The sequence below is a fragment of the Bradysia coprophila genome, unplaced genomic scaffold, assembly GCF_014529535.1.
Source record: "Bradysia coprophila strain Holo2 unplaced genomic scaffold, BU_Bcop_v1 contig_232, whole genome shotgun sequence".
Taxonomy (NCBI): Eukaryota; Metazoa; Arthropoda; class Insecta; order Diptera; family Sciaridae; genus Bradysia; species Bradysia coprophila.
Genome location: NW_023503493.1, coordinates 5,311,204 through 5,324,064, shown reverse-complemented (window position 1 = coordinate 5,324,064; position 12,861 = coordinate 5,311,204). Strand labels below are relative to the sequence as shown.

Genomic DNA, 12,861 nt, shown 5'->3' with positions numbered 1-12,861 from the left:
GACATCTATACGTCGTAAGACCTGCAAAATGTCAGCTTTTACATCAGATTGATGAGAAATATTTGACAGATGACTCATACATTGTACGTCAAAACTATGCATGGTTTCGTTTTCAACCATTTTTCACATAGTTTTACTCGAGAGATGGCATGGTGGCGCTGTAATTTTTAAATACGTCTGGGTGCCCCGGGTGCCCATGTAATTTTTGGGTGCCGATTAGCATCAGCGCCACCATGCCACATCTCTTGTGTAACTCTATGATTTTTCACCCTACGTATGTAAACACTGAAGGTAACGCGAACGCACACAAACTTTATGGAATCCAAGTTTCGGATGAATATAAGATTTGTTGCATCTGTCCCGTTTGGCGTAATAGCCCGAAAGTTTGGCCCCGTAATTTCCGTGATCCGCTGACTACGCGTATGCATTACCTTCGGCGGTAATAATTTTGAAAAATTTGATTTACTCGAAATTAGGGTTCCGTGGTTTTTGTGGATGTCATTACTTTCAGCCTTCAGTGTTTATATACTTTGTTTGTCACCGATCTGTGCAACTTTAGTACACAGATCGTGAAAAATGTATGCAAAGTGTTAGGCTGTAAACTTTGAGGAGGTCACGGAGGTCACCATTTTCATTTTATTAGAAATTAGCGGGAACACACCACTTTTGATGCTTTAAATATAAAAGCAAATTCACCACGATAATCATCACAAGATGTGAATTTTTTTTTTGCGACAACCAGCCATATTATCGTCCAGTGTCTCCCGCTTGGTCTCCCGTTTATCTGTATCAGTATAGGGTTCTTCCAAGCAAGATTAAGCCGAACAAAATGAAGCGAACACGAACCGATGTCACCCATAGAACCGTAACCACATCTTACTTTTCTTTGTTATTTTGACAATTGTATTGTTAATAATGTTATGGCTCTATGGATGACGGTTTGACATTTCATTTAGCCTTGGAAGTAACTTGGGATAAACCTTGGAGGAATTTATCCATGCAAAAATGTTAATAGACAGATATATTGTCAAATTTTTCGCATGTGAGTCTGATGTTGAACCCAAACTTTTTAAGCATTTCTTTTGCACTTCGTAGAAATACCACGGAAAAAGTAGTTTACAGCCTTTGTGACAGAACAAAGGCTTACACGTTAATTTAAGGTCGTGTTATATTGCTAAACGTATGACGTTTCTCATTATTGTGTAGTTTGCAAATTTGTACAGGTTTATATTAATATACTGTTATAAATCAACGTAAATATAGTGGGGACGTAATGCCATATATAACCAAATCAGATTATGCAGTGACACGAAAGTTCGATACAAACGCCATCTCATCCCTTTATTAAAAGCCAAAAATGGAATAGAAAGTCGGGTCATCTGTTGTGAGATAGTGAAAATAATTTGTGAAATACAAGTAAATCGTAGTTAACCATTGTAAAAATGATGTCATTGGCATCGAACTTATGTTCTAAACCGCGCGTCTGAATGGCATTACCTCTTCATTATATTTACCTGGGTTATGATGGAGAGTGTTTTAAAGGGGAAATGTTATTTCTTCAAATTTTCGCATTATACGTGCAATTTAAAATAAACAAAGAGTTTTAATTGGCTCAGCCCCTTTAAGCAAGAAGGAAATGTTATTTAATAAAACGTTTATCATAAAATTACTTACGGAAATTAAGCAAACGACTAAATAAAAGAGTTTTGATACTTGGACTTTTGACACTTCTCGTAAGTTGTTTGGTTTAATTTTATTTGGTTTAAAAATATTTCAGGAATCGGTGAGTTCAACAAACTATCCTTGGAATGAGGAGATGATATGTTCCTAAAAAACGTGAAAACCAAATCGTGTGAGGAGCGAGAGCCAACGCACTTCAAGCAAAAGTGGTTCAAGTGACAGCTGCCAAATAGAGTACTATTTTGTATGAAAAATGTTTCCAGATTTTTTCAAGTGCCAAAATTTGTTTGATACACTCTTCCGTTTTAGTACTCTATTTAGAAGACCACTGCTTAAAGTGCGTTGGAAGAGCTCAAAAACAAAACACCGAACACCATGTGGATTCAACTCAACATGTAAAAGCGCTCCCATTCCAAACATCGATATTACAGCAACAACATGAAGTATGCGCTGTGTGTTGCATCGCTTGGCGTCGACAGCGCCGCTTCAGTCAAAAAATTAGGTTTCAAACCAAATAGCGAATAAGTAAAAAAATGTAGAAAATAATGGAAATGTACGCGAAGCAACGTAATTTCATACAATTGGCAAAGGGCACAGCAACATAAATCCGTGAACAAATCTTATTCCATCGATCAAAATACCATCATTTGAGCTGAAATTTGACATTTCGATTGCATTTAACAAGTTTGACATTCATCGTGTGTTTGAAGAAAAATTATTTGCAACCAAAAACCCAACACTTTTTTCTGTATAAACGAGAACGACAAAATGATAATTAAAATGGTTTTTGTTCGTGAAGTGATGTAACGCAAAATACTTCATTCAATTGATATGAATTCGAGTGAGACTTTAATCGATCAAAAAATGTCGCTAAACTGAATTGTTTGAACGTAATTTTTCGCTGATTTTTGATAAATATTGTGTGATTTGTGAGAATTACTGGGCGAATATCGTGCGAATAATTCATAAGTGATTTGTCGACGCCACCTCAAATTAAAATTGTTTAAAATAGCTCTGTTTACAGTGGCACACCACTTCGGAGTTTTCTTTTTTGTTTTGTTTATTGACCGAATTCGAATACATTACGCTTCTCCGGCACGTTAAGTGCGAACTGTAAGCCGACTTTATTTATTGTATCCGACCGATTAACACAGAGAACTTGCTAACTCACGCTAACAATTTAGTTGAAATTTAGCGAATTCCGCAGAGCTACACGGTCCCTGTAAATAATAATTCACCAGACACTGTGCACGTCAAATGGATGAATGTAATGCAAACGACAGTATAATGTCTGACTCGGACTGTTCCTCCGGTAGCAATGCTGATACCTCGTCATCGGATAGCGACAGCAATTCGGAAACATCGAACGTTATTTTGGAACCAGCTCGAATACTGAAGCAACACCTGGAATTGCCGAAAGGCCTATGTGACAATGTAAATATTTTCAATGAATTCTTCTCTCTGGACACATGGAACAATTTACCGGAGCCGATCAAAGATCATTTAGTCAGTTTTCTACCAAATTTCACCACCGACCCGCTGGTCAATCGACGTGAACAGGATGCAACCGTAGAGCGATTTTTCAAACACGAAATTCATCGATTCGGTGCGTCGCCGTTACGTGATTTCCAGAAAAATCTGGAAGAAGGCAATTTCCAACCGGACATATCGAGACTTCGGTCGAACATCCAGAAGTCATTGCGTCGCGAACAGAAATTCCAGGAATGCGAACACTTGAGCCGGCTGGCCAAATCGTTGGCATTGTCCCGAGAACGGTTACTGAAAGCTGCCTACGAATCACCGTACGGAGCAACGCTCAAAGTGGAACGAGTCATTCATGGAACCAATAAATTGTCAACCAGTGCAGCGGCTATGCGCGCAAAGAAACGGTATTTTCAAGATATTACCGTCATTTCCGAGGACGTTGGATTGAATCCGTCATTGACGGATGACGAAAATTATCCAGAGGGACCACCGGCCCAATTGTCAAGGAAGCAACGAAGACATCTCAGTGGCATTCAGGTAAGTTTTCTGATGGAAAATTTTCCTTGCCGGACGGAGGACTAATGCTACCGATTCTATTCAGGGTGGAGCTGCAAGTCCCGGTGCTGAATTACGGATACTGGGAACATTATCGTCACAAGGTGGTACATTAGATCATTTGGTTGGACCTGGTGGAACAGCCGCTTTGTCCGAAGACTTCTACCGACAGATTATACAGCAACATCGGAAGCGGAAAGTTGAAGAATCGGTGAGTCTCTCAGTCAAGTCATTTCCGTTGCTTTTCTATTCGATTCACACTAATCCCGAATTGACGTTTCTTTTTCTCGGCAGGATCATCCCGAACTGGATACGAAAGGCCTTAATCTCAACGACATCTTCGAGAGAACGCAACTGTCAGCCGGCCATCGACGTCAAATAGCTCAGGGATCCAAACAGGGTTCCACCAAGAAGGCAATCAAAATCAAAACTGAACCGCAAAATTCCACGACGGCTGCATCGTCACCGCTCGACAATTCGGAACATCACATTTCCGGATTCCAGCAACAGCTGAACAAGTCACAGTCTCTGCTGATGATCGGTCGAATGAATTCGCAAGCCGGAAACAGTGACAGCGACGACGATTTGGACATAAAACAGGAGCGAATATCACCGACCGAATCGAAATCGGCCACTTCACACCGGAACAATCACGGACCGAAGGCGAAACGGAAAATGAATTCGACGTCAATGGCAAAGAAGATGGCCAAGAAAATGAAACTGAGCGGAAATGTGCCGTTAGGCCATTCGAATGCAAACAGTTCGTCGGTTCGTATCAAAGAGGAAAACATTACCATCCACCATGAGCCGATTGTTAGCATAAAATCCGAACCGGCGACCATTACACCATCAATAACCACGATGAGTAAATATGTCAGCTCGGCGAAGCCCGTTACACTATCCGATCTGGACGGCATTGATATGATGAATCTGCCCATCGATTTGGAAGACTGTTCGAACATCGACATCGTCAATGACGTCGACGATAATCAAATTGTGTACAGAACGCCCGAATTGATGCAGGAGACGCACGTTTGCTATTTCTCGTTGATCCGAGACATTTTCTGCTCGACGCAATACCACCGAACGACAATGGACACATTGCAAGATAAGGTGTCGTCATGGCTATCGAATCCAATAACTGCCTTGAACGATTGGTACAGTCAAGCAGACGACTGGTTCAGCTTACTCTCATCGGCGATAAACTTTCTGGCTGGTGACTTTGCCGACCAGCCGGAAGATTTCGTTCCGTATTTGGAGTACAAGAAGAGCATGCACATCTATCAGTGGATCGGTGCCGGACGGGACAGTGATCAGCACTTGAGTCCGTTATGTGAGTACTGGCTGAACCGACGAAACGAAATGGGCGCCACACAATCCGGTTTCAGTGACGACGATGACATGCAATTGAACGAGTTGTCGCATGGTAAATACAACAGCGGCAGTGAATTGAATGACAGTGGAACGATTGCCGATCGATCGCTATCGCCGTTATTGCCGCCACGTTGTCCAACCACTTGGACTGTTGGAAAGGCGAGCGCTGCCGAAATCGAAGAGTTTCGTCAGCAAGAACGTCGTCGATTTGAAAATCCTCACATGTCGTTTACGTACCGCATGCACGGTTACGAAAGTGTGGTGGGTCCGGTGAAAGGAATTTACACTCAACTGCCAGCGTTTACCAAAGCTCGCGGTCACAATATGCTAACGATTGACCGGCCGAATTTCGTGACAATTCTGACATTGGTGCGAGATGCTACGGCCCGTCTACCTAATGGTGAAGGAACGAGAGCTGACATCTGCGAACTACTGCGATCGTCACAGTACATTAATCCGGAGGCGGCCGATAATGTGCTGCAAACCATTGTCAGCGGTGCATTGGACCGGATGCACACGGAAAATGATCCGTGCGTCAAGTATGATCCGAAGCGCAAAATTTGGATTTATTTGCACCGTAACCGAACGGAAGAGGAGTTTGAGCGAATGCATCAGCAATTCCAAGGGAAGAGTAAGCACAAGAAACAATCGACGAGGAAAATCAAAACCATCAAAACTGGTAAAGCCTGTGTCATTGCCAAGCCAACGGACGTTGTGCCAAACATTCAACAGAAATCGGTTCTGGTTCCCATTACACGAACTGCAACAGTTCTGCCACAAACTAAGCCCAATGTTCTTTTCCCATCGACACCAATCCAGGCGACAGCTAGACTATTACCATCCTCGCAGGTGGTTGTGACCAATGAACCGAAACTGAAATCCGACGCTCAACTGATTTCATCTCAACCGTCGTTCCAACTCCCGGCTCTCAGTTCCATCCAGAGTCCGTCATTGGTCCAAATATCGAATCAGCCACCACTGCTCAACAAACTAACGTCGAAAAGTCCTGCCATCAAAGCCGAATTGGTTCCGATCAAACAGACCAGCATCCAGAAGATGGACAGAATGGAACATATCGATGTGGAAGCGTCACTGGAAGCACATACGACGCCGATTTTAGTGAACAAAAACTCGCCGCAAATGCCCAGTCTGATTGTGGACAATAAATTCTCAAAGATTATCAATCAAAAGACCAAGAAGCAAGTACCTGCGTTGGTGACACCGTCATCAAACTTACCGAATGCAATGTCGTCGTTAACAACTGCCACGGCGTTGTCGTCGACCACCCCAATCAAAGTCTCTACATCCAGTGGCATCCAAACGGTGCACGTTTCATCGGCGTTCACCGTGCCCGGCAAATCAATGACGACAATGACGTCGGGACAGTCGATTCTAATCAATCAAAATCAGTCGCAACCTCCTCTCTACGTAACAAATAAGAAAATCATCAAACCGCCACCGTTGGTACCGCAATCGTCACCGTCAAACCAGAATTTCATTATTCCCATCAACATCAGCCTTAATCAGCCGATCAACAAAGCGGCAATCAATCAACAGAGTGCTAAGTTGATCAAAACTACAATGCCAGCTCTGACGAGTACGTCAGCACCAAAGTCGCTGTTACAACAACAACAACAACAACAACAACAAGTGCTCAAACCGATCCAACGAAGTGTGCAACCCGGTAAGAGTCTAATCAATCCATCTGTGGCCGCGGCAAACATCACACTTCAACAACAACAGAAGCTACTCAGTTCCAACACACCGAATGCTCAAGTTCAAATCAGGGCACAACAGCAGCCAAAACTCACGGCAACTACGGTTAAAGCCCAAGGAACAACAATGTCACCGGTTCAGCAGCGGCAAATTTTACAGAACATAATTTCCCAACAACAAAAGCAACAAAGCCAGCGCCCGAACATGATCAGTTTGGTGTCGTCGAATTCGGTGATTGTAAATTCAACGCAGTCCAACCAAATACAAGGCTCCCAATTCCAAGCAGCTATGCAATCGCAACAAACGCTGCAACAGTCAAAGACTGTAATCGTTTCGCAACCAAATTTAGTTCAAAAAATTGTCACCAATCCGCCCACAATAGCCGCATCCATCAATTCCACCACATCCACGCCATCCGACTCAAATCCAATCAATTCGCAAATCATTCAAATCCATCAAATGAACCAACAACCCGGCAAAGTCCAACGTGTTTCGGCTGCCAGTCTAACGCCACAACAGCAGCAAAGCCTCTTGCAATCGATCAAACAACAGCAAATTCGAGTTCAGCAGACTGGTTCACCGCAACAACAAAGTCTGATTATAAAGCAGCAGCAAGTGCTGCAACAAATTCAGAAGCAACAGTCAACGTTGATTCAACAGCCAGTTGGTTCGCCGAAGCCAGGTAAGATTTTCGAGATTTTTTTCATCGATTTTTGACATTACATATTGTGTTCGCCGTCCACCAGGAACATCACTGCTCACGTCAAATGCTACAAGCCAAGTGCCAACGATCATTGCATCAGTTCCTCAATCGATGTCAACGTCCGTGCAGCAGCCACAACAGACCATAACTCGAATCGTCAAACCGGGAACAGCTACACTCGTTTCGTCGAGTGGCCATCCAGTGTCCACAGTTCGAGCGACCACATCATCGAATGCTGTAATGGCCAAGGTGTTCACCAATTCTGCCGGACAAATCATTTCTCTCGATAGCATCCTGCAGAAACAAGGACTCGCTCCCGGCACAACGTTACGAGTGGCTGGCGCGAAACCTGGTCAAACGAGTTTAATTCAATTGGCTAGCGGACCCGGTTCACAAATCACACAATACGCTGTGGTGTCGCAACCACGAAATTTGATTTCATTGGCTCAACCACAACGATTGATAACGACACAGGCTGCATCGTCGACCGTGCAAACGACGTTGGCATCAGCTGTGAAAACGGAAACGGCTACTGCAGCACGTCCAGCAACAATCTTACAACAAATTCAACAGAGTCAAAGCGTGGCAAGTTCGACGCAACAACAACCGAAATTAGTCCAATCGATAACGCCGCAACAGCTAGTGAACGCTACCAAAGTGTTAGGTGTGCAAAGCGTTCTACCCGGCAATCGCTTGAAGCCGGGCATACGCATGGTGAACGCATCGAATTTGAATGTGGCCCAGTTTGCCGGTAAACCGATCATCATAGCGAGTAAAACAGCCAAAACTGGAACCACACAGCAGCAAAATGTTATATGGCAACAGCAAGGCACATCCGGCTCGAATAGCACCAATTATGTGATCAGTGGACAGTCCGGTTTGAAGGTGCAAAATAATGTGCTGTCCCATTTCGAACAACCGACATCGCAGACGCAAACTGTTATGTTTGGTAATCAAGTAGTGCGTCTCCAATCACCGAATCAAATTGCTGTGACAAATAGTTTGGCTGGCAACAGTAGTGGCAGGACAGTCATGCTGGGAACCGCTGGCCAAACGATACGCGTTCATTCACCTGCCCAACAGAATCAAATCGCTGGTAGTAATCAGCAACAACAGATCGTTTTACAGCAAGGCGTTAAGGTTCGTTCAATGATCGCATGCTCGTGACAATTTCCTTTCAATTTTTCGTTTTCTTTTGTTTTACAGACGGCCGTCAAAGTACCGCAAACCGTTGCATCATCGGGACAACAGCGAGTGGTACTAACCGTTCAAGGTGGAGGTCAAATTATTTTGCCACAAAATTTCCAAGGCGGGGCGATCAATTTGAAATCTCTGCAAGGTCTGAAAGTTATTCCGATTCAACAGCAAAACAAAGGTAAGTCGACGTTGAACAGTGGTCTTAGCCTTTGTATTCGATATTCGTTCGTTATTCTTTCGTGGACGGCATTAAGCGTATCACCAGCCGAATTGTCGCGACTGTTACTTTCGTTTCATCCAAGTATGTTCCCCACCATTAACAACACCTTGTTGTTTGACTGGTGTGAGACAGACTTTACGGACTGGGTATAAGGTGCACGAGCATGAAAACATCGACCAAAATGACCTTCGGTTAATTCGATCTTATATACGCCAGCAAAGTGTGAAGCGTTTCGGTAACTGTCCAACGTAGCCCATAGAGTTTTTAGCAATGGAGTAATGGACAGTCTTTTTCTACAACTTTTTTTTTTTTTTTTTTTTTTTAAATCTATTTATTTATTCAAAGCGAAAAAAAAGACTGCTCGCATACGGCGCTTTACAACACTTTAAACAATCTAAACTAAACAACACTTTACAACACTTTAAACCATCTATTCTATTGGTATGACCTAGTCTTGTCGTTTGTGTGAAGTGAACTTCATTTTTTATGCTTGTTGGGGTATCCTTGACCCAGAACGTCTTACCCTTTTACCAAATGGCAAGCGTAAGCGTATCCCTATAACTTAACCATTAAATCTCTGGGAATATTTTGTCGACTAGTGTTTGATACAATTAGTAGGTGGCATCACTGTATGGTCATTTTTGTTTTGACGACAAGGCTGTAGTGTCAAATAAAACAGTCCAAAAAGTTGCGAAAATTATTTAGCCCGCGAAAGCCCATAGAAATGGGAGTGAGTTGCAGCGTGTAAAGTCTTTTTACTCACCACACTACTAGAAAGTGAGTCATTACATCATTGACAGGAGCGCTTAAAATCATTTCACCGGAAACTTCGTACTGAGGGATTCTTTTGAAAAACAGCCTGCCCGAGTAGGTATTTGTCACTAGAGCCGAAAACCGAAAACACGCACTTTTCTTATGAAAATTCCTCCGATGCCAGGAAACGTACAAGGTTGTGTATGGTGTCATTGGAATTCTTCGAGTAGGAGAACTTGATCTCAAATTTACACCTTAACGGCACTTTCATCGAGGCTCTACCCAGGAAAACAGTTTTTGGAAGTTTTCACTGCTTTTCGGATGCAGAGGACCCACTTAAAGTTGGCCGAAATTTTTACCACTGTTTTGAACTGCTCATAAGTTAATTTGGTGTGGACGAATATTAAACTCAACAAGACCCTATTTGCCCCGAAAGAACATGCAATTACCTTTCCAATGACACCCTACACGACATTGTACTTTTCCTGGCCTCGGAGGAATTTCTATAGGAAAAGTGCATGTTCTGCTTGAAGAAGTGTCCAATTTCAGGCGGTTGTTTTTCAAAAGAATCCCTCATTTTGCTTTGTGTGATTGTGGCCCTTGCCTTCCACTACTCTGCAACACATAAACGAGCCATCAGAACAGTCGGAGCGTTTGCTGCGACTGAGCCCCGTACAAACCCGTATATCTATTGCGTACGTGAACCTAGTGCGTCTGTCACCCTACTTTGACCGTAAGCCTATGCGCCGGTTAAAGTAGTTAAAGTAAAATTATTATGTAATGTGTACATCTTAGAAATTGCGCATAGCGCAATTACGAAGCCCCGTACGACGTTCCTTTCAAATAAAACAAAAATTTCAAATAGCCCTAAAATTTTAATTTCTTGAGTATAAATACACATAGGCCCTAGTAGCGGCCTCAGTCCAAGGATCCAAATTTAATTTTTTTCAACTACATTCTATTCGGCCTTTGATTACCTTCAAAATGAAACAGAAATTACGAAAAACGGATGAAATTTACTCGAGTTGTATGTAAAATACGCATAGGGCCCTAGTAGCGGCCTTAGTCCGAGGACCCAAATTTAATTTTTTTTTCAACAACATTCTATTCGGCTTTTGATTACCTTCCAAATGACACAAAAATTACGAAAAACGAATGAAATTTACTCGAGTTGTATGTAAAATACACATAGGGCCCTAGTAGCTTTTCACTTCTAAGGCCCTAACTCACGGTCCACTCACCCGATTTTAAAAAACTTTTTTTTCCTGGATTGGTATTGACAATACCTATCATTTGCCGTGTCATTTACATTTCCATCGTTTATTTTGCCATAAATATCACCAAAAGACCTTAAATCACTTAGGTGGCCCTAACTCACGAAGGGCCGACCCGAATATGCCCATCTTCGAACTTAGCCTCACTATTTTGACTATCTTTCAGGGAAAAAAAAAATTTTTGAAATCGGATTTGATTTACTCAAGATATCGACGTGACAGACAGACGGACAGACGGCCCAAATTTTTATTGCGGATTCGTCATCTATGAACATAGGCAAACACTTTGCCCTTACCGTCTGCTTCGAATTCCATCAATTACACACGGCATCGTAATCCTATAAGCCCCTTCGTACTTCGTACGGGGCTAAAAACTTAGTGGAAAAGAGATGCAGGATTTTCAGAGAGTAAGCGTATGAAATTCTCTCACAAAATCTTGCATCTCTTTTGAACTTAGTTTTAAATGAATTAGTGAATGCAGTTCAGCGCTCACACGTGGCAAAATAAACAATTTTAAAAGAGGACGTAATCTGTCATTACTTCATTAGCTTGAACACCAAATTTTTCTATTTGGGATGGGACTAGTCAACGATCATTTTTCTAACAGCTTAAGACAATCGACTTTTTGTGAATGACAACGTCAACTCAACTGCCAGTACATTAACTCCGTCTTTTTTAAAAACATTTTTACAGGAACAAACGACGATCGTCAGATATTTGCCCAAATCATATCATCTCCACAAGCACCTCGGCCGCCAAACAGTGGCGAAAGCTAGAATTAAGAGTAGTATTTAAATGTTGTGTATTTTAGACGGTAAGTGCGAGCTAGATTATTATTCCCATATTGTGACAAAGAAAGAGCAAAATAAAGAAAACAAAAAATTCGTGTTTGCAAAAATACCGATTCAAAGGCATGCATCATACACACAACAACAACAACACCTAATACTGCTGGAAGTAATAATCTAAATTGATTTTTTATAAGTTAAATTCGAATTTTATCGATTCTCCTCTCAATGTAAATAAAAAATAAACAAAAAATGATTAATCAATCGACGAATTGAAAGTGGTGAGAGCATGATGTGAATGTTATAATAGGCTAGGAGAATGGTGTGTGCTTTTCTCAATTTTATTTCGTAGACCGTTTGGGATCGAACGCAAATGACATCAATTGTAATTATTTTTTAAGACTTAATTTAAATTATGGAAAGAGAAACAATTCATTTTTACACGCAGTAATTACTACCCTCCTCCCCCCCATCTTAATGTTTAGATTTACTGAATTTAGCGTGTAGCTGATGTACATGTATGATATTTGAATATAATACTAAAATTATGGCAATAACGGTTCGTATTTTGATTTCGTTGACTCAATGGCTTGTAGGCAACGTTCTGAAAGGCTTCACGCACCAGGGCCTATTTTACGAAAACATGTTTCTCAAGTTTCTGAAAGTTTCCAAAATGTTTCTTAAAGTTTCTTAAGGAAACTTTTCTAGAAACTTAAGGAAACTTTGAGAAACTTTAGAAAACTTTTCAGAAATATTTTGGAAACTTTCAAAAACTTGAGAAACATGTTTCCGTAAAATAGGCCCTGTCACGCACTCACGTCGTTTCGGTCTCCGTTTAATTGACACTTTCTTAGAACATAATTTCGCCTCTTTTCAATTTTTTGGAACGAACTGTCACGTCTAGGTCAGAACGGAGTAAATGCTTGAGAGCTTAAAGCACGAAGCGCACTAAACTCCGTTTACTCACCGTTTATAGAAATAGAGAACAGTTTTCATTGAAAACGGTGAGTAAACGGAGTGTAGTGTGATTCATGCTTAATGCTTGATTTCCACTTACCAAAAAAGTACTCAACGTGAGCTAGCCTGACCTGACTTGACCTGACACATTCAAGCCTG

At 41.8% G+C, this 12,861-nt stretch overlaps 1 protein-coding gene across 1 annotated transcript; it reads left to right on the top strand.

Moving 5' to 3' along the window:
* The first annotated feature begins 2,149 nt into the window (after positions 1-2,149).
* Positions 2,150-12,309, top strand: LOC119076007 (nuclear factor related to kappa-B-binding protein). Its single transcript, XM_037182587.1, has 6 exons — positions 2,150-3,702; positions 3,767-3,931; positions 4,015-7,492; positions 7,557-8,653; positions 8,720-8,888; positions 11,651-12,309. Exons 1-6 carry the CDS (start codon positions 2,938-2,940, stop codon positions 11,731-11,733), a joined length of 5,757 nt encoding a protein of 1,918 aa, XP_037038482.1. The 5' UTR covers positions 2,150-2,937; the 3' UTR covers positions 11,734-12,309.
* The last annotated feature ends 552 nt before the right edge of the window (positions 12,310-12,861 follow it).

Excerpts from the sequence above, each read along its gene's own strand:
- LOC119076007 (XM_037182587.1), top strand. The coding sequence starts at position 2,938 with ATGGATGAATGTAATGCAAACGACAGTATAATGTCTGACTCGGACTGT. Across the intron at positions 8,654-8,719 it reads TTTTACAGCAAGGCGTTAAG|ACGGCCGTCAAAGTACCGCA; the intron begins GTTCGTTCAATG and ends TTTGTTTTACAG. Across the intron at positions 8,889-11,650 it reads GATTCAACAGCAAAACAAAG|GAACAAACGACGATCGTCAG; the intron begins GTAAGTCGACGT and ends ACATTTTTACAG.